The sequence below is a fragment of the Corvus kubaryi genome, unplaced genomic scaffold (assembly GCF_017639235.1).
Source record: "Corvus kubaryi isolate FWS band 111438036 unplaced genomic scaffold, C.kubaryi_AGA036_p1.0 138, whole genome shotgun sequence".
NCBI classification, from domain to species: domain Eukaryota; kingdom Metazoa; phylum Chordata; class Aves; order Passeriformes; family Corvidae; genus Corvus; species Corvus kubaryi.
Window position 1 is genome coordinate 7,401,372 of NW_024580672.1, and position 20,868 is coordinate 7,422,239.

The 20,868-nt window shown below is 36.2% G+C and overlaps 1 protein-coding gene across 4 annotated transcripts in view; it reads left to right on the top strand.

Annotated features, from left to right (window-relative positions):
* The window catches only part of KIF20B (kinesin family member 20B), a 34,723-nt gene that overhangs the window by 1,570 nt on the left and 12,285 nt on the right, over nucleotides 1–20,868 (top strand). For 3 of the 4 annotated variants that reach the window (XM_042018925.1, XM_042018924.1, XM_042018926.1), the window contains 19 exons: nucleotides 931–1,087; nucleotides 1,544–1,630; nucleotides 1,757–1,873; nucleotides 2,068–2,206; nucleotides 4,313–4,497; nucleotides 5,763–5,811; nucleotides 6,446–6,640; nucleotides 7,494–7,605; nucleotides 8,059–8,130; nucleotides 8,570–8,716; nucleotides 9,143–9,305; nucleotides 10,271–10,525; nucleotides 11,289–11,428; nucleotides 12,002–12,152; nucleotides 13,082–13,307; nucleotides 13,878–13,939; nucleotides 14,132–14,251; nucleotides 15,868–16,030; nucleotides 19,044–20,241. In XM_042018925.1, coding sequence (XP_041874859.1) covers nucleotides 932–1,087; nucleotides 1,544–1,630; nucleotides 1,757–1,873; nucleotides 2,068–2,206; nucleotides 4,313–4,497; nucleotides 5,763–5,811; nucleotides 6,446–6,640; nucleotides 7,494–7,605; nucleotides 8,059–8,130; nucleotides 8,570–8,716; nucleotides 9,143–9,305; nucleotides 10,271–10,525; nucleotides 11,289–11,428; nucleotides 12,002–12,152; nucleotides 13,082–13,307; nucleotides 13,878–13,939; nucleotides 14,132–14,251; nucleotides 15,868–16,030; nucleotides 19,044–20,241 — 3,737 coding nt within the window. In that variant the 5' untranslated portion in view covers nucleotide 931. The remainder of the gene's footprint in view (nucleotides 1–930; nucleotides 1,088–1,543; nucleotides 1,631–1,756; nucleotides 1,874–2,067; nucleotides 2,207–4,312; nucleotides 4,498–5,762; nucleotides 5,812–6,445; nucleotides 6,641–7,493; nucleotides 7,606–8,058; nucleotides 8,131–8,569; nucleotides 8,717–9,142; nucleotides 9,306–10,270; nucleotides 10,526–11,288; nucleotides 11,429–12,001; nucleotides 12,153–13,081; nucleotides 13,308–13,877; nucleotides 13,940–14,131; nucleotides 14,252–15,867; nucleotides 16,031–19,043; nucleotides 20,242–20,868) is intronic. The other variant, XM_042018927.1, reaches the window with a different exon arrangement.

Consider the following 20,868-nt stretch of genomic DNA (forward strand, 5'->3'; position numbering starts at 1 on the left):
CTAGACATGACAATGTAGCACTAATAGGCTCTTGAATTGTTGTGTCCAAAGCTTCAAAATGTAGGCAGTCATGTGGTAGGTGTCTTTTTGCTGGATCCCTTGCTGCCATAGTCTATTAGTAATTGCCCAGTGGATTATTTTAAATTTGATCTGTAAAAAAAAGCTGCCACATCACATCTGTAATAATATCACAGGAAAAATCAGTAGGAGAGTAAAGTGCAGGAAAAAAATACTAATATTTTAAAATGCCCTTTTTAAAGGCTATTTTGAAATTTGCCTGTCAGCTATCAACACTGAATCATGTTACTTTTATTATCTATAGCAAATTTTCACTGCTTAAATTGTGAAATGCACAAAAATAAGTAAATTATAGATTAATAAATTAATTGCTGAGCTGTAAAGTTACTAAAAAGCAATACTTGTACTCTGGCATGAGGTTTTCTAATTTACTCATGCCCTTTTAATGCTTAAAATTATCTATTAGTTTTTGGAATGTCTCTGAACTGTGTCTTGTATTAAGCTACATTGTGTTATCTTTATAACACCAAGTATTTTTCAGGTCCTGCAGAGATAACCATGACATTCTAAATGGACACTATAATGGGATGATGAAGTTGATGTGGAATTAGGGTTTTCTAAAGTTTTACCTTTCTTGTCAGACATGGTTTTTAGCAAGTTTGTGGTATGTAAGGCTTTTCCCTGGTAATCGTTTCCTTTCCGTTTAAAGAAGAGTGGCTGTTCCCGATTCATGATGCAAAACCCCCTGCAGACCCCCTCCCCAGCCATCAGAAACTTGCTATGTAAATTATGAATAGGGTGAAGAAAACTTTCTCCTTAAAAAAATTACCAGTTTCACATTGTCTTCTAAGGGGCTTCAGGAGCTCTATGTTTTATGATCAGAGAGCACAAAATAATTTTTTTCTCTTGCAGAATGGAACCAACTTTGGATAATGAGAAGTTTTACAGACCATCCTATATTGCTAGCATTGAGCCATCTCCAAGAGCAGGACCAGTAAGTGTGGAAGATATTAAAACAGATCTCTCCTCTGAATTTTCTTTGGTTTCTTCAAGCTCAGACACAAGCCAGGTAAGAAGACTTTTCTGTTTGGATATTTATTTTTTAAAACATAAGCTTAGTGCTTTCATAGATAAGAACAGTCAGAATTTTACAGGGAAGATGAAAAGCTGCTTTGTTATTTTTTAGTTTGAAAGAGATGCATAGGATTTAGACTAAGTTGTGTGGCACTTGTTGATGCCCTATTGGGCACATCAGTTTTCTGTGACTGAGGCTGATTGCCAGTTCATAGAATGTTTTTGTTGGCCCAAATGCAGTGTTTACGTATATGAGCTGCAACATTAACTTACTACAGCAAACTTCTGCAGGGGCCTAAACACTTGTAAAAACTGATGTAGTAAAGTAGTTTTGATTCCGGTGTTATCAAATAAATCTGTTCAAATCAGCCTGATGAAATAAAACTGCTTTGACATGCTAATTATCAAGAAAAGGACCAAATTTCTAACTGTTGTAATTTTTTTTTTGAAGAGGAGCAGTTTGGAGTCTAAGGGACACATACAAGTCTGCCTGCGTATCAGGCCATTTACGTCACTGGAAAGAGAAAACGGATCGCAGGTGTGACGTTTATTTAGTTTAAAAACACTTAAAATTTGTTTTGTGGGGTTTTTTTGTTTGTTTTCCCTGTAAGATGAGCTTTTTTATAATCTCTTTGTGTCTGCATTGCTTGTTTCCTTTTAATAGGACTGTGTTTCACTTGAAGACTCAACAAATATCGTACTGAAGCCCCCTCAACACTATTTGAGTCGACTAAGTGAAAAAAGTGCAGGACAGATGTTACAGAAGTTTACTTTTTCACAAGTAAATGAGTTGTCTTTAAAAGCTTTTTTATTTTTTTCTGGTGCAGATTGTTTTAACTTACATTATTGAATACCAAGCAAACTATGTTTTTTAACTTTTTAGTCTTTAACATTATAAACAAACAGAATTTAAAAGATTCTTTAAAAGTCTCTTAATAATTGCTCAAAGTAGAAATATTTCTTGGTAATACTCAGGTGTTTGGACCTGAAACAACCCAGGAAGAATTCTTTGAAGGTACTATGAAGCAACCAGTGCAAGATTTCCTGGATGGATATAATCGTCTTGTCTTTACATATGGTGTTACAAATGCTGGGAAAACTTACACTTTCCAAGGTATGATTAGAAATGAGTTCTTGAAAGCACTTTTTTTTTTTTTTTTCTTTTTATTAAAGCAAGGCTTACTTCTAGCAGAAACATTGTAACTTTTTCCTGCATTTAAATTGTGGTCTCTATACATTTGCTTCTCTTGAATAGTACTTAGACTCTTTGAAAGTCTCCTTCTATATCAAATTTAACTGCCAACAGATGGAGTCGCTACCAGAGTTAGCATAAACACATAGTCATATTACTTTGTAAGGCTCTATAATTTCAGCCAGGTACTTGTGGTCTTTCTATTTTTCTCCAAGTATCTAGTATGCTAGGGATGAGGGGGAGTTTGAAAAAATACATGTTCTATGGAACAGGATTTGAGAAGTGTATGTCACTCTATACCAGACTATTGTTTTCTTGAGCTTTATTATTATAAAGGTTATATGCACAAATAAGAAATAATATTTGGGTGTTTCAATTATTATAGGCAGGGAATAAATATTTTGAAACATATTTGGTTATTTTCATGTATTTCTGTCTTGGCTTGAGCTCCCAAGCATAATAATATCTTGGGAAGCCTTGTCTCCTGGTGCACTATTTCTGTTCTGTTAAATCTCCATATCCTTTCTGGTCAGAAGATGTCATTCTTCAGTTATTTTTTGAAGCATTTTAACAAACGAGGTGATTTGATTCAAATGGAAACAGTTTCTCCTATAATGAAATGGCAGATCTGGATGCCATACCACTTATTTTATACCAAAAAATAGTAGAAGGACAATAAGTTGTGTCACATGAAACTGGTCTTTATTGAAGTGACATTATTTTCTAAGCAGTCCTCTGTTAGCTGCATTATAGCGAACTGCCAGTACTTTCAGTTATCATTTGTCTGGAGCAATAATAGGATGGTTTTTTCTGTCCTAATAAATAAAGGTAAGTAACAAAAACCCCAACAATTCCTCACATGTACAGTCCCCTGTGCTTGACAAGTTTGGGGTATATTGTATGGGGTCTCAAGAATTTTTGATTGACATCTTTTTAGAATAGAAGCTTTTTCATGGTATTGTATTTTTAGGACTTCGATAAAAATTGGCAGGGCAGAGTGTTGCTTACTGGGTGCCATGATTTACTCTTCTGTTATTGCACTTGAACATTGGAACCTGTATTCAGTCAGTGGCAAAGGACCTAAGTGAAGGATGAAGCAGGTTTTCAGGGCTTTTCCTCATTCACTGGTGACTGTTCCTTTGTTCATATTGGGTTGAATTACAGCTGGCATTGCAGCATACAAAAAGTTATTAGAGAGGAGATGAGGAGAAACAAATGTAATGCAAGAATACCTGAATTTAATGTGGTATTTGGCTACTAGCTAGGGGTCTGAGTGCCAACCAAATTTTATATAAATTCTGATTTAGGTGACACAGCTAGGGCTGTAACTATTAAATGTCCATCTGTCTCAAAAGCAGGAGAAATTATCAGCCTGAGGCAGGACAGTAGTTTCTCTTCCACTCTTCCCTTTTCTCTGGTTTAGGAATCAATGGAAGTGAGCCCTTTTTAAACTTGCATTTGGATTCAGAAAGATCAAGTGTACACTGAGGCTTTTATCTGACTCCTTGTCTTCTAGGTACAAAAGTAGTACGTTCAGAGAAAAGGGTCTGGGGCAGGGAAAGGAATGAGTCTTTGCAAGGCTTCTAGAAACTGTTTTGGAGATTCTGTGGAATTAGTACAGGACTGCAGCTAAGAGATTATTCATGAATTTATTTCAAGATTACTTCCTTGACAGAGTGAAGGCAGCTTATGAAATACAGTTGAAAAATTGCAAATCTTTATCAAGAATGTCTGTTGGTCGTGGAGTTTTTATTTGTTTTCCCTTAAGGCTAAGCTTATGCAAAATACTCCAGCAGTTTTTGTTTTGTTATACCCATTATTGATATAGAGCATGAACTGTTCCTGAAAGCCAAATACTTTTCAAAACTGTAATGTTTTTTTACCTTGAGAATACAAAGAAAACTCCACTTCATGCTGTAAGTTGTCTTCAAACTCCTCATGTATGCCTTGAGATTTATATTAGTTTTCTGTCCTCATTTATCTGTATACCATATAATAGTTGGATTTTTCTTTTGTATGTCCTTTCAGGGACAGAAGATGATGTTGGTATTCTGCCAAGGACTATGGATATGTTGTTTAAAAGTATTCAAGGAAAGCTATACACAGCAATGGATCTCAAACCGTATCGGTGTAGAGATTATATAAAGCTGACTGAAAACCAAATGAGAGAAGAAACTGCTATTAAAAATTCACTACTTCGTCTAATAAAAGAGGTAGAGGAGCACTTCTTTCTATATTCATGAGTACATGCATCTTTGGATAGCTCCATGTTCTTAATTTTCAGTGGGAAGAGTGGCTGTATTTAACCACGGACGGGCCTATTTGCTGGCAGCCAACTGTTCATATTAGCAGTAAAGTGAGCAGTAGCTCTGATGAACCCTGTTCTCCTGGGGATTTTTGTCTTGTGGGTGAATACTTCATGGGCATGTAAACTCTAAGCTTTTTTTCCTTTTTCCTGTAGCTTGGGCACCTGATAATTTATCCTCTGGGTTTACTGGTGGTTAATAAGAACTGAATGTAAATAGTCCCCTCTCTGTTTGTGGGGATGGTATTAGGTCTGATCCTTTGAAGAACATACTGTCTTTCAGGATACTTGCAAAAAATTAGTAGTTTTGCGGTTGCTGCCCTTTCAGTTGGACAAATATCCCTAAAGGAAGCAAAAGTGTTTGAAACAACAGAGCTATAGAGCTAGTGGACTTAAAGGTTTGAATAAAACATGGATTTCTGCTGGACTTTTTTCTTACAGTTCACTGTTGAGCAGTCCAGAGATACACTCCAGTTTAGAATTTGAGTCAACTCCTAAAAGCTGTTTAGTCCAATTACATTTATGGGGGATTTGTGCTTAGCATACCCATACCTTTTTCTTAGTGTCTTAATTCTGAAATGAGTGGAATAATGTAAAATAAAGCCGAGCATACATTAGGATTTGGAACTAGAAAAGGTACTATTTTGATTTTTGTTCTGTTGGTTTTTTAAAATTGTTTTTAACAAAAAGAATTTAGCATTTCCCTTGTGGTATGCTAGGTTGTAATAGCTAGTGTTGAAAGGAATGGATGTATCTGTTGCCTTGATTTTTATCTGTTAGTTTACTGGGCTCTAGTGTGGAAGGTAGGTGGCAGCAAAACACTGTGACTTCCAAAGCACAGGAGTGAGTTAAATCTAGCTCTGTCAGCCTTCAGAAGGGGCTTCAGAAAAACTTTTCATGTGTGTTTGAATACACCTTCTAGTTTCTGAAACTGTTTATAAGAACAACACTTAAACCTACAAATTTGCTGGCAAAGTTTGCATCTACTGCAAGTGTGGTTTGGGTGGGTGTTTTATATGTGTATATAGCCTAATACCTAGAATTTTTATTTGAAAAATTTATTATGAGATCTACTCTTGAAAAAACTAAAAAACACCCGAACCAAACCATACCTGTTTTTTATTTCATGTTAGTTCTCTTAAGCATGTTTTAAAGTTTGTTTTCTTTTTGTAGGTAGACCACCAGATTAACACCAACAACAAAGCACCTATGGATTCTAAGGGTATGTTTTATATAAAAGGTTTGCAATTAAAGCTGACAAAGAAGCTTTCTTAAGGTCAATAACTGACTTCCAGCCTATGTTAATAGAATGACTATTTGTCAATTTTATATGCCTGTGAATTGGATAGCAAGCAAATAATTTGGGCAGAAAACCCAGGGATAAAATGGTTAGAAGAATACCTGAACAGATGTTAGATGGGCTGAAGTTATAGCAGAGAAAAGTAGTACCCTGACAGGCTTTTAGAGTACCTATATGTAATTACATTAACTTAATTCCAGCATTTAAAAAAATACCTAAATATTAAGTCTGCTTTAAAAAGTCAAAATGAAGTGTCTTGTCAGTTTGTCTTCTGAAGATATTGAAGAGACTTGGCTAATTTTAACCAAGCTGTATGTGTTCGATAGGATTTAAAAGCAGAAAAGGAAGCAGTAGAGTAGGTGTCTCTTGCAAATATGTAAATTAAGTATGTGACTTCCAGATATTTAAGAAAGGGGATGGGAATGTCAATGGGTTTTTGAATGGATTAAGTGTTTCTTTAGAAGGTTGCGGTAGTATAAATTCTTACTTATTAATTTTTTAATGAAACTTACTTTCCTAGGTCTATAATGACTTGTAATATTTTTTTACTTGGTAGATTTGGAAGATATCTCAGAAGACTCGGAACAATCTATCACAACTGCAAGAAATTACATCAAGTTTTCTGTTTGGGTTTCATTTTTCGAGATTTACAATGAATGTTTTTATGATCTACTGATTCCTATATCGAATGACAAGAAAAGAAGAACACTGCGCCTTGCTCAAGACATCAAGGGATGTTCTTTTCTAAAAGGTAAATAGAACACATTGCAAATTGCCAAATATAGTTTGAGAAGTTGGTCTACCTGTAATGATGTTTAGATTAGAAAACTCAAAATAATAACAAAATTATTATAATCTACATACGTGGAAGTATCTATACCTTTAATACTGTTTTGTCTTTACTCTTGACTGTAACTTAAAAGCCCCTGTGCTCCACTGCCATTGTGTCCCTAGATATTTCTTTGAAATGGAAAAAATATTGGAAATAATTGACAAACTTTTTAAGTGGTTTGCTTTTTTTCCATTTTCTTAAAGATGCCAATAGTTCTTAATTGTATTTATAATTGGCTCAACAGTTTTTTAGATTTTTGTTCCTGGGCTTTTTTCAGTATTCTCTGTAGAGAAGCAGACTTCAGATATATAGTCATCATATTGCAGACAAAATTCTCATCTTTTTCAGTTAAGTTGATGGCCCTGAAAAATAACCATATGACTTCCTCTTCCTCCCTTTTCCCTCCCCACCTGACTGAGGTATAAAATAAAGAAGCTGTTCAGACAGTTCTGCCTTGCTGAATGTGACTTTCTTCTCATATTAGACTGAACATTTTTGACTTGTCTGTGCTCAGGCTAAGGTTGCTCACTTAATTTGAATGGAACATACTTAATGTGATAATAAAATGATGAAATGATGTGATGTACTTGCCCTTCTTTTCCTATGAGAGGAGGCATTTTTATGATTTGTCATCATATAACTTCTGTCTGAAGCAGGTGTAGTAAAATGTTTCTATGCCTAAATGTAGTGTCCTTGCTGTGCATACATTATCCCCATAATACTTATTTTGGTAATGTTATCTAAAAAATTATCATATATGTTCTTCCTGAAGATCTGCAGTGGGTCCAGGTTTCTGACTCTAAAGAAGCTTTTAGACTTCTAAAACTCGGCTTGAAACACCAGAGTATTGCAAGCACAAAACTAAATAATTGCTCCAGCAGAAGGTAAGAAACATTTTGAATAGCATTGGGTATAGGATAGTGTGTGGGAGGAAGAAGAAAGTAAAACATGTCTTGTGGTTTTTAGGAAGGGAAGAGGCTTTAACAAGGTCTGGATTTCTAGGTTTCAGTTTTGGTGTCCTTTAGCAGTATGTGATATAATGCTTGGTGCCAAAGGGATTCAATCCTTCACTAAGATGAGCATGTACTAAAGCTCATAGTATTTTATCAAATATTATACAAAAGCACTTAACTTTATGCCATCTAAATATCTGAGAAAAAAGCAAAATACACACGTGCTACATAAACATCTCTTTAAAAGTTTGTATATGATTGTATATGATTAGATATGTTGACAAATCCAACAACATTTTGAGCAGATGTTGTGGAGGCTAAAATTGTTTTGAAAGTACTGGTCTACCTTATCACTTCTCTGATTATTTCAATTTCTCTTTTTAGCCACAGCATATTCACAGTTAAAGTACTAAAAATTGAAGATTCAGGAACACCAAGGGTGACCCGAGTCAATGAGTAAGTTCAGAACAGTCTTTTGTGATGCAGTTGTTATTCATCTTCCATGTTGATGTATTGGTACTGCACCCAGCACTCACTGGCAGAGCATCCTGCATGTATGGTGGCTCCCCACTTCTACCCTTGTACAGTACTTGGCCTTCTCCCTCAAGCCATCAGGTTGCAATGCTGTTCTATCTTGTCACCTCTGTTCAGCACAAAGTTCTGCCAGACATCTTTACTCCTGAACTCATGCAAGTCCCCAGAAGGAAGAGGATGAAGAGATGGATGGGGTGAAATAGGAAGTATGTTGGGCAAATATTTAGCAGGAAATATTTAGTGGGAAATTTGATTAGGGAAGCAAACTTCATAAGGATGAGGAGAAGTGATAATTTTTAAAAGTGGGTAATTTGTGTATCTTTAAGGTAAATGTGGTGATTTTTTTCTTGTGTGTTTTCAGATTGTCCTTGTGTGATCTTGCTGGTTCTGAAAGATACACCAAGACCCGCAATGAGGGTGAGAGATTGAAAGAGAGTGGAAATATAAATACCTCTCTCCTGACTCTAGGCAAGTGTATTAATGCACTCAAGAACTGTCAACAGTCAAAGTAAGTCCTTTTATGAATTACCAACTGGTTGTGTTTTTTAGGTATTTCCTACAATGTTTAAAAGCTATTGTTTAAAATGTACAATAGTAACACTTCAATTTTTGGTAGGAGAAATGTATAGATTACTGAAGTCTATACCGTAGTCTTGTTGATGTACCAAAGTTATCTTTAAACTTGTTTTGTTTTTCAATTAAATAATTTAAATTATAACATCCTTTAAACATGCTATGGTAGATGTTAACAATTTTGAAACTTACTTGTTCTGAGCTTGGCTTATCAAAGAAACTTTGGAATAAATTTAAATTTAAAACACCCTTGCCACTAGTGTCATAGTAAGAGTGAAATTTTCAAGTCTTCAGGCAGGATAGCTCTCAATTGACTGGAATTTACTAAACTTCTGATCATCTGTTCTTTTGTCTTTTAAAGGTTGCAACAGCACATACCCTTTCGGGAAAGTAAGTTAACTCATTTCCTTCAAGGATTCTTCAGTGGAAAGGGGAAGGTGTACATGATAGTAAACATAAGCAAATGTGCTTCAGCATATGAGGAAACACTCAATGTGCTAAAGTTCTCAGCCATTGCACAAAAAGTAAGTGTGTTGTAGTCTGTCTTGTTGATCAGTAACTTTGATTTGCTTTAAAGAGCAGGTTCTCTCACTTAATTACTGGATTTTTTGGTCTCATGTTGCAATCATATTTCTAATTACACTGGTTGAGCTTTATCTCCTAGAGCTTTTAAAAAGGCTTTATTGGGACATTTTTTTCCCTTTGGAGTGTGGGGGTGGAAGCATCTACTGAAAATTTGTAATTCCTAGGAAACATCCAGCCTAATAAGAAACTTATTATATTTGGAAGAATTCCCCTGAGATTTAGGTAAATTTCTTCTGCAGGTACAGCATGCTCTCACTTCTAGCTGTCCCGTATACTACTGCTTTCTTAACTTGGAATATTGCTCACCTGAAATGTTAAAATGATAAAATAGGTTGAGCACCAGAGAGTGTGAAAGATCATCTTTATGTTCACAGGAGCCTCAGTGGGAAGGTGGAAGCAGAGTCAGTAGGACTAAGTGCAGTGATGTATCTTTGGCAAAGTTGGAAGATGAAAGTGTGAAACATCAGTGCTGTAGCTTTAATGGAAGTCGTGGAAAAGTTTTGTTGACAGTTAAGTCCATACCTTTGGACTTTGGGCAGGTTAAGGACAATACCAGAAGGAGCAGACCATAGGGGTTATAGAGCTGTTAAATAGATTTTGTAGGATGGCATTCATGTAATGCAATTGGAAACTCAGACTACAGGAAATGGACAGTCTGTTGCTGCCTCTTGTAGGTTATCCAGCTAGTGAAACTTGGTGTTCCTGGGATCAAAAGAAGGGTTAGGCTATAAAGTGACAACTTTGTACTCCAGCTGGAAACTGGTCTAAGTAGTGACTCTGAACAGAGGATGAGCTGGGAGAGTGCTCTGCTCAGAAGACATATAGGAGAGTGCAGCAGGTCTTCGAAGTGCCAATGGAGCTTTAAAAAATAACAATAACTTTCTGGTTTTGATTTTCTGGGTAGGTTTTAGTTATGGACACATCTATTCTTCCCCAAGATCAGTCATTTGGCCAGAAATTGGCAGGAGAATCATCATTGCTTAATGTCACTAGAATGCCAATCCCAAGGAAAAGAGGTACTATCCTATGGGACAGAACCTTGGAAGATGTGTTTGAAGATGATGATGATGAGATGGAGGAACAGCCTAGTGTGTCAAGAGAAGAAGCAGTGCAGGAAAATGAAGGAAGTGAAGTTGTTATTGCGAAAGAAAAATATATGGTATGTGCCAGGGCTATTTTAAGAATTAGTATAGCATGGAATCTTGAAGCAATGTGTTCTTCTGGTTTCTTCCATCTCACCCTTTCTTTTTTTTTTTCTTCCCCTCCTCATCACCTTATTCTACCTAAATCCAGTGTTTAAAACTATAAGTGGTATTACTTATAACTTGGTGCTTATTGGGGGAAAACTATGAAATGTGTCAAAGTGCAAAGTGAGCAGTAAGAATTGCAGCATTGGCTTTCTCTTCTTTTGGTATCCTATGGTCAATACACAGGAAATATTACCTGTTTTTTACCAACACAAAACATTTTTCCTGTATTATTTTATGCACAAGAAAACTCTGGACACTGTTCTTTAAGAAACAGCAATTTTAGTCACTTGTGCAGAAGATAAGGAGTAGGGAACAGAGGACTAGAAACCAGTTTGTGGAGGTTTCATTAATACCTGAAAAGGGGCATCTGGAAAAAAAGGCCAAATTCTGTGGATCTTAAGCCTATCTTTAAAGATAACTTCAAGAATTTTTGTGATAAACTTGGTGTTCTTTGGAAATACTCACTCTGTGCAAACCTAAATTGCTGTGTTAGTACCAAACAGGTAGTTCAATCTACTCATAAATCCTCCTGTTTATGAATAAGCTAATAAAAGAAATGGAAAAACTTTTGCCAGCTGCAGAGTAAAGTGTTGTAGTGTTAGAGGCATGGGAAAAATCTCACTTGTGGGAAGTATTTCTTTATGAAAAGTATAATACTGATTGTAATTCTAGATGCTGGTGAGTCTGGTACAAGACCTGAGGAGCAAACTTATTACTGAAAAGAAAAATAAGTTACTGCTGGAAATAAAAATTCGTGAAGAAGTGATACAAGAATTTACCCAATATTTTGCTGAGCGGGAAATAGATTTCAAGTAAGCTGTCTTTAAGTGGTTTTAAAGTTACTTGTTAAGAAAGTGAAAGTAAATTTACTTATTTATTAAATCTCTCTTGGTTGTAAGAGACCACAATCTTAGATCTGATCTTCTACTGCGTCAGCTAATGTGCTGGTTTCTGTTTGGATTATGAGCTCAAGAAAAATGCTCTGTAGAAAAGGCTTTGATTTTTCTGTGGGATGAGTAGGAATGTGTGTATAATTTGTAAGCAGTTTCTTCCTGTAGAACTCTAAGGGAAGAGCTGCTTTGATAAGTTGTCTGTAGAAAGAATGATGTGCAAATTCTTTGGTTCCCTTTTGTTTTAGTGATACTCCAAACATACTGTCTCAAGCAGCTTAGAAAAAAATGCTTGTTGTTAAGTGCTATCCATAATCTGTGTATTTGTTTCCCTCTTGTTCTTCCTGCATGTGTGAAATATACTTCTGGTTTAGGGTAGCAGCATTGTTTTGTTGTGCCAAAATAAAGAAGAAAGCATCTTTGTAGGCAACTGTGCTAATAACTTTGTAGCCTCTCATAGCTAGCTTTTAGTTGACTTATTTTTTTCTACTCTAGAGAGTGCCTTTCTCACGAACGAGCACAGCTTGAAGAAAATTCTGAGAAACGCCTGGAAATCTTCAAGGAACTTGTAAATAGTTATACTAAAAATGCAGATGAAAAAAGTAAATTACAAGATCGGCCTTGCAGTGAGCAAGCTGGACCTCTGGTATTTTTATCTGCCTGCCCCAAATGTCCCTTTTACTAACTACCTGTTATGGTCATGGTATTTCTCAAGAGTTAGAAGGATGAGTTCAAGGAATTGCACACACTGTAGCTGTGTCATCAGCAAGATATATTTATCTTATTTAATAGATGAGGTTGCTGAGCCTTGGGATTCAGGAATTTTTGGTGTTTTCTGCATTTATCCAGCACGAAGAGACAATCGTTCTATACAAAGAAATTGGGGGGGAAAAATCATTTTTTGTTATATAAAATCCATTGCATTTAGTGCCTATTTAAAATCTTTGAGGCTGACTTCTTAGGCCCCATATATGGACTGTGCTGGAGTAGTCACAGAGACTTCTCTCTTAGGGCAGTAGTTGCTACAACTGAAGCAATGAGAATTATTTATCCACTTAAGCCATACCTAGACTCTTAACTTGTGTCTGTCTCTTGAGACTTTGAAACCCTTTGTTTTTAAAAAAACAGAGGGAAGATATAAAGTCAGTCTTTCAGGTATAATTTAGTTATAAGTTACTTCAGATTTATTTGACCTCACAAACTTTTCCTGTTATATGAAAATTTCAGATGTATTCCTTCTAAAACTGTTTGCATGCTCTGTTCATTCAATATTCTCATTGGTTGAAAATATGCTAACTTTTATAGTAAACTTGGATAGATGTGGAGATATAAGGGGGAATGTAATGGTGGGTCATTAAATGCTGTAAAAATAAAGTAGCTCTTGGTACTGGAGACCAGTGTGTGAATGTAGTCAGAACCTGGCAATCAATGCATATGAAACTACAAGATGGTTTTAAAGCCAGAAGTAACTGTGCTTATATATTTGAACTCCTAGTGATCTTCCATATTTTCTGTAGAAATAGTGGCTTTTGTGTAATTTTTGCCACTTCTAAATGAATATAAATTATCTTCCAGAATGAAGAAAACAGCACAGACACAGGTGCCTACATTGATTTTGAGGGTGTTATTGATTCTCTGCAAAATGATATCACTGATATCAAAAATCAGGCAGAAGCAGCACACCAGTACATTGTGTCCCTAGAGGACCCACAGGAAACTATAGGTTGTCTTGAACAACAGCTGGCAAAATTAACTGCAGAACTAGTTGAGACTAAGGAAGAGCTGGAAAAGAAAACCAAAGGTAAGCTGGATCTAAGTGTGATGTGAAGGACACAAAAAAGAAATGACTGAGTACTGTAAAACAGGAATAATAATCTAGTTGAGCAGGATTGTGTGACCAAATCATATATATAATAGTGGTAATCCATTGTTTTGTGTATGTTAAACAATTCTACAGGCCTTATTGCATTTTTAAGATGAACCTTAAAATTGTCAATTGCAGTCTTAGGAATTGTGGGGTAAAACGTGAAAGCTTTTGATTTCCTTGTTGTATTGTAATCCCTGTACTTCTTTGTTTTGCTGATGCCGTGTTTTCAGACATCATGTGGAACTTTGATGGAGGGAAAACTAGCAGTACCTCATAGTGATCTCAGCAGAGGTCTTGTGATACAATCTGTATTTTGTGTGAGTTGCAAGTCCCAAATGTCCAGTTCAGAAAACATAAACAACTTTTGAAACTTCCTATAAGTAGAAGTCAACTTGAAAATAAATGTATTCAGAAACTACTGAAGTACCAGAAGACACGAAGAAAGGGATTACTGAGTGAACTGTGGTGGCTGATTATTTGATGTAGGCTTTTTTCCTGTTGCAGGTTTTGAAACACAGAGGATTAAATTGGATGAGTCTGCTGAGCAGCTTAAAGAAGCAACTGAGGTAACTTTCTCAAAAAAGACTTGTGCAAAATTATTTGCTTTAATTCTAAATTCTAAGAACTTAAAATGCTATTACACTATGCTTCTAGCTTTTTTTTTTTTTTATATCAAGCGTAGTTTAACTGATCTTGCTTCTAAAAGCATGGTAGAGTTCAATTTAACACTGAACTACTTTTTTTTCCTCTTTTTCAAGAAAATGAATATACAAAATGAAAGGATTCAAGAACTAATTGATATTGTGAAGCAAAAAGATGAAGCTATTATGAGACTACAAGGTCAGGTAACACGTTCAGAAGAAATCATAAAAGACTATGTAAGTCTTAAGCATCTCTATTGTGTTTATACGAAAAAACCTTAGTATGTGCTTATAATGGATGTCACTTTGGAAAATTGGAGTTTTCTTTAAATAATTGCTGTTGAAATGATAGCAGGTCAGTTGGCATTGAAACTAAAGCCGAAGAAAAATGTTTTCAGGGATGTGTGTAAATAATGGGACTTTCAGAAGTAGTGATCTGAAGTTGTTATTGGAGGACTCTTGGTGAGACTCTGAAGAGCCATTAAATAAAATAAGACCACCTCCAACTGTGAAGAGTTAAACAGTGGGAATAGAGGAAGTTCATCACTGTCTCTATTTTTCGCCTGAATGAAAGAAGAGGAATAGGAGGTTTTGTTGCAACAATAGGTCAATTGTAGTTGAAGTTAGATTCTAAGAATGTAAAAAAGACAATAATTTTCTAAATTGAGGGGGGAAAAAAAGAGTGTATTCCACCCACCACCAGCATGCTTGCACACTTCCAAGGGAAGAGTGTTAGTATGAATGTATTGAGCAGTTTGAATTAAGAAGGTGTGACATAGGTATTTCTGCTTTTGATGTGATTAATAAAACTGGAGTTATCTAGTCTAGTGATGTCTGCTGAATGACAGAAGACTGGCTTGGCTAAATGTATACAGGTAAAAAAAAAATCAAAAAGTGCTGTTAGAGGTTTTTTGGGTTTTTGGTTTTGTTTTTTTTTTTTTTTTGAGCCTGGTGTCCAGTAACCTGAAGTAGTTTTGAGAACATTTTAAATGAAACTTAGTCAGTACTCTGATCCATTTCTCTTACGCTGTAAACTCAAAGCTTTGGCCATACTTAATCTTGTGTTCTCTCTCTCTCTCTGCCGAACAGCTGCTTAACATGTCAATAGCGAGAATGCTCTAAGAGTGAGTGGAGTTGTGATGACTTACTATTACTGCTCCTTCCAAGAGCAAGGCTTTAACTGTCTAGTATTTCTATGAGGCTGTGTGGCATTAAATTTTAAACATGACCACAAATCTCAACTCTATTCTATAGTCTATTGTGGTTTTTTTAATGAAGTAATTATAGATGAATCACTGGTCCTTGACAGCCACGTGGCTTGCCACTGGTGTCATCTTGCAAGTAAACAACTTTTTTTCCTAGTCAAATAGATATATGAAGTATGTATGGCAGAACTGACTAGGCTTTCAAATCACATCAAATGTGTCATGACAAAAATGATTTGTGACTTTTCTGAAGGCTGTTAAAGCTCCCAATTCTATCAACCATGATCAGAAAGGGATAAATTCGTAGAATTGACTGTGTGCGCTTTTAACAAATTGGGAATTACGTCAACTCTTTTGACGCTGGTTTTCAGATGGTAAACTAACTCCTCTTAATGTGAGTCTTGCATTTTGTAGGTCTCTAGTCTCTTGCTCTGATTCCTGTACAATGCAAAGTATTGTGTTTCTTCATATCTGAAGGTGCACCAGGTCTTGGTGTAACTAACTTATGTCACTGACTTTTTTCCTCTGACAACCCCTGTGCACCTTACCCATAAAGTTTTGTAAAAATATTTGTAAATAAAGAGATACTAAGCTTTCTAAGTGCTCAATTTGTACAGCTTCTAAGCAATTGATCTTATTTTAACACAGGAGAACACTTTGACTACCATTAAGAGAAAATCAGCAGAAAAGAACTCTAAGGAAGTGATTGAAAGCAGCCAATTAAAGGATTGTGTGGAAACTGTATTGGAAGTGGGAAGAAAACGTTGCTTGGAAAATAAGCCTACTGCAGAAGAGCCTCCTACAAAGAAAGGTACATTTTCTACCATCACTCAACAGCGGGCCTTCAAAAAAAGCTTGATTACTATTCCAGAACAGAAGCAAAAAGCTGGGAAGCGTAAACATTATGCTCTGAGGAGGAAATCTGCTCTGTTAAACTGTAGAAGGAAATAACTGTTCTGTAAATGTAATCTCTTTTGCAGAGGGCCCTTTATCATTTACTCCTAAATGCTTTAAATAAAAGTTAGTTTTTAGACTCTTTCCTTTCTGATGCTTTTTCTTATCTGTGTATATACCTGCATACCCAGCTGTAGTTCTCAGGCAATTTCTTAACAGTTGTTGTTGTACTAAATTTTCTGTTGCTGGACTTCTGAGGAAGTAGCAACTCCTGCTCAAGTTTTTGAAAATTGCCTAAGCAAGCATCAAAGGTGTCAATGACTTACTGATTGTTCAGTAATAGTAAGTGCTGTGAACCTTGATATTTCGTTCTGTGTGCATGTTGTGAACACACCAGCTCTGGTCAAGGGGCTGGTAAAGGAGGAAAATGAATTTTACTTCCATTCAAGTGGAAAGGTTAAGTCCACAAATGGCATATTTTGTACAGCTCTCATGCTTGCATTTTCAGTCTTTTTGCGTTTCTTGCTTTATCTGTCAACTTATCAGATGAATAAAGTCTGTTAATAAGTGGGCTATATAGGACTTGTGCAAAATGGCATTTGTAAGAGCTATCTGCCTCTAACATGACTTCAGGGCCCAGCTTGCTTTAGTTTCTCATAGAACTATGGAAAGCATATGCAAAAGGAAGGTGAAAGGCCTTTCCTTTCTGTAAAAGGAGAATTGTCAAATTCACATATTCACAGAAAAATGAGGATACAGTGAATAAACTGAATGTTGGACTGTCATTTATTACATTGTGCAGTGAAAGAACAAGGGACCACTCACAGTAGTACATCAGTCTTAAGTTTGTGGAGCAAAGAGTTCTACTCAATGGGGTAACATCAGGCACTAGTGGGGTTCCCAAGAGCTCCATAATGAGCCCAGTTCTCTTCACTATCTTCATAAACAACTTGGATGCAGGACCCAAAGCTATCTTAAGTTTGCCAATGATAGCTGTTGACTCCCTTGAAGGCAGGGAGGCCCTGCAGAGGGAGCGAGCTGGGCAATCACCAACCCTATGAAGTTAACAAAGACAAGTGCCTTATTCTGCACCTGGGCCAGGGTAACCCTTGCTCTAAGTACAGACTGGGGAGTGAGAGGCTGGAGAGCAGCCCTGCTCTTGATGATCATTGAGGGTCTGTTTGAACTCAAGATCTTCTATGATTCCATTAACAAAGCACTTCATGCAGAGGGTATTGCACCTCTAATGTTTGCTGCCCTAGAAGGTGGGGAGAGGCAGGTAATTCTCAGATTGCAGGCATAGTTAGACAAGGTAACAGCCAACAGGTTCATGGATAGAGACTGAAAGAGTTAAGAAGCAGTATAGTCTCAATTCTTCAGTGTCAAGAAAAGTCCATAGAGAATGGCTGGGCCTCCCAGCAGTAGCAAAAGGAGATAAAAATATTAGTCTAGGTCAGCTGATGCTGTGGGATCCAGTAGGGCACTTCTGTTGTTTGTACGGCTTGAAGTAAGTGCCATTTGAAGCCAAGACTAGTGACTTCGGCAAACCATGTGTTAGGACACCTCAGGACCTCTCCCTTTTAGTGAAGTTTGCAAAACTCCAGTCCAGGGAGAGGAATATCTAATATTTTGTCTGATCTGTTTTCTTAGGACTACACAACTGGGCTTTCAAAGAAAACCATTTCCAAATCCAAAATTTTTAATCTTGTCGGATTTAAAAATATGACCTTATATGCTACAGTAAAGCTGCTGTTGTGGCTGAGCTAGCAGAAGCCCTTGATGTATCCTGTTAACATAGGAAAACTATGGGCAAGCAGGAGCAAAGTGTCCTGTTGGCTTTGATTATTCAAAAACCAAATCGCTATTGCTAATGTTTCAGAATGGCCTTTTGTTAGTGACTCAAATTTAGTGACTATACAACTTGTTGGCTCTGTTCAGAGGATATTTCCATGCAGTATACATGTGCTTAATGGTCCCAAAGTGAGATGGTTGCCTAACTAACTCTACCTTACTGTAGGTGCAGTACTCGCAAGAATCCATAGCAGCTTCCTGTAGTGCATAGCTATGATGGCCTAATCCTTAGAGATAGTCAGGCTTGATTTAATAGTGAAATGTTACTAAAGGGACACAACTGGATTCTTAAACACTTGTGTGAAATACAGCTGGAGTCAGTTTGGAAAGTGATGAAATACATGTGGTTTTAGTTAGAATGGCTCATTACTTTGTGAAAATAGTCTTAATAAAATATGGAAATTTTGGATTGGGATGATATGTTGTAAATCTTTCTTGGAGAACTTTACCTGCAATGTATTAGGTGTGGGCATTAATAGTTATCCTTTTATCTAGTTTGGAAACCTATTGAATACATAAGAAAGGAAGGTTCCAAACACAAAGCCAAAACAAACTTGTGCTGGATTTTTAGCTTTGTTTTTAAAGTAAGGTGATATAGTGTGCATAAAACTTCTCAGAAAAGCATATGACACCATTGCTTCCCTAAATGGAGGATGGGTAATTGCTGGCTCTATTTAAAGAGATTGTTGAGTCAGTGGAGGTAGAAACTGGATATCACTGTGAATGTTATCTAGCTCATAGGCATTGCAAATACTAGTAAAATTAGCTAGATTTTTCTGCTAGTGGGGCAGAATAGAAGGTTGGAATAGAACTGTAGCAAAATTTTTTTAAGTCTTCTGGACACGTCTTTCTGCAAGTTATGCCTAGAAGTCCAAGAAGCACTTTATTGCATATAAAACATCTCAGAGATTTATAACAACTTCCAGGTTCTAAAATGCTCTAAGGGTCTGGCTTTTAGGTGGTGCTAATTTTCCACACAGCAATTACAATTTGATGTTGCTAGGGACTTGTTGATTTTAATTAACCTCAGCTATATGGGAATTTACTTGTTCTTGATGTTATTTTGGTTTTGTTTTTAGGAGATAAGAGGGAGAATTGGGAAAATTACTCTCTTGATCTAAAGAGAGCTAATAATTCTGACACCTGCATGGAAATACTAGCACTGAAGGAAAAAACAGAAACTTTGGAAGGTCAGATGGCTGCACTTGAAGAACAATGCCAAAGAGAAAAAAAGGAAAAAGAAGAGTTAAATCAGCAGATAGCAAGCTTGCAGCTCAAGCTCTCTGCTTCTGAAGAAAGGGCTGTTGGTTTAAGTGGAGAACTTCAACAATGTCGAGCTGAATATCAGGAGACTGTTTCTGAATTGGACAAACAGAAAACCATAAATAAGGAACAAGAAGAGAAGATTATTCAGCTAAATAACGATGTAAGAGGCGCTAAACAAAATATAATTGATAAAGTGTCACAAATTAAAACAATGCAGTCCCAGCTAGGTGAATTGTATAAGTGTCACTCAGAATCTTCTGCTGTGGATATAGACTCAGTTAACCTAAAGGATTCCTTAGACCCTCAAAGAGATGAACCACAAACAGCTCAGATGAGTCCTCTATCCATGCAGTTCCAAACTGCTTCTACAGCAGATCTGAGACAGGAGAGCTCCTTTCACCACAGTATTGAAAGTATTTGGGAAGAATGCAAAATTATGATTAAGGCTTCCTCACAAAAAAGTCATCAGATTCAACAACTACTTCAACGAGTTGAAGATTTAGAGAAGAGACTTTATGATAGTGAGAACTACAGTAATCAACTAAAAATAAAATTAAATGAGATTACAAATCAAGATCATCAGTCTGTAAAGGAAAAAGATCTTATGAATCAATTACAAGAGCAAATCCAGAAGAAAACTCAGGATTTTGAAAACAAGGCTGCAGAAGATCAGAGAGTAATTGCACAGTTTCAGGAGAAAGTTACCAGCTACGAGGGAAAAATAAGAGATCTTGAATGCCTGTTGGAGGCTTTTAGGGCAAAAGATGACAGCATGAGAGAATTAGAAGAAAAACTAAAAGAAAAAGAATCTACTATTTTAAATCTAGAAAGTAATACCGTAGCTCTGCAAGAGAAATGTACCAGTTTAGACAAAAAACTGAAAGAACTCAGTGATCGAGAAGAAAATCTGAAGGATGAAGTTGAGCAGTTGATGAGCAGTTTGGAGACCATGAAACATGTTCTTCAGGAAAAGGAGAAAAATGAGTATGAGCAAATACAGTCTACAGAACTGTAAGTAAATAATGAGATTACTCCTAACCCTTTGAGAATAAAATTAAGTTAAAACTCCCTTATGTCAACATCAGTTTATTTTGACATAACACATTTGCATGTTTATAAACTTGATTAACCAAACTGCTTCTTTGAAAAGTTTGAATATACTACTTGAACTTTATATTTGTATATTCTGCTGGCTATGTTTTCCTCACATGTTTGTATATTCTTTCAAGAATATACATCTAAATCATGTGGAACTATTGTGCAGGGAAATAGGAGCATACATTGAAATTAATTATTTGGGGATTTCTAATAGTTTTGTTGCAGATACTTTCTGAAAGAAATTATGTAGTATAATGTTATATCCTATAATGTGTATAAAAGTAGGATATGTTTTCTTTGGAAAGGACTGAATGGTAAAAGGAAAGGAAGAAAGGGGGGGGGGGAAGCAGATGATAAATAGATGGTTTTTGTAATAGCTATTCTACTGTAAGACTCAAAGGAATAATGGGTGTTGATGCCTGAGGTGGCCCCCTAAAACACAGAGACTAGACAAGAGTAAGAGAATGAAAGGAGGTATTTGTTTGAAGGACCTTCAAAGGTACACCCTGGGCAGTCAAAAGGCTACACCCAAGATGGACA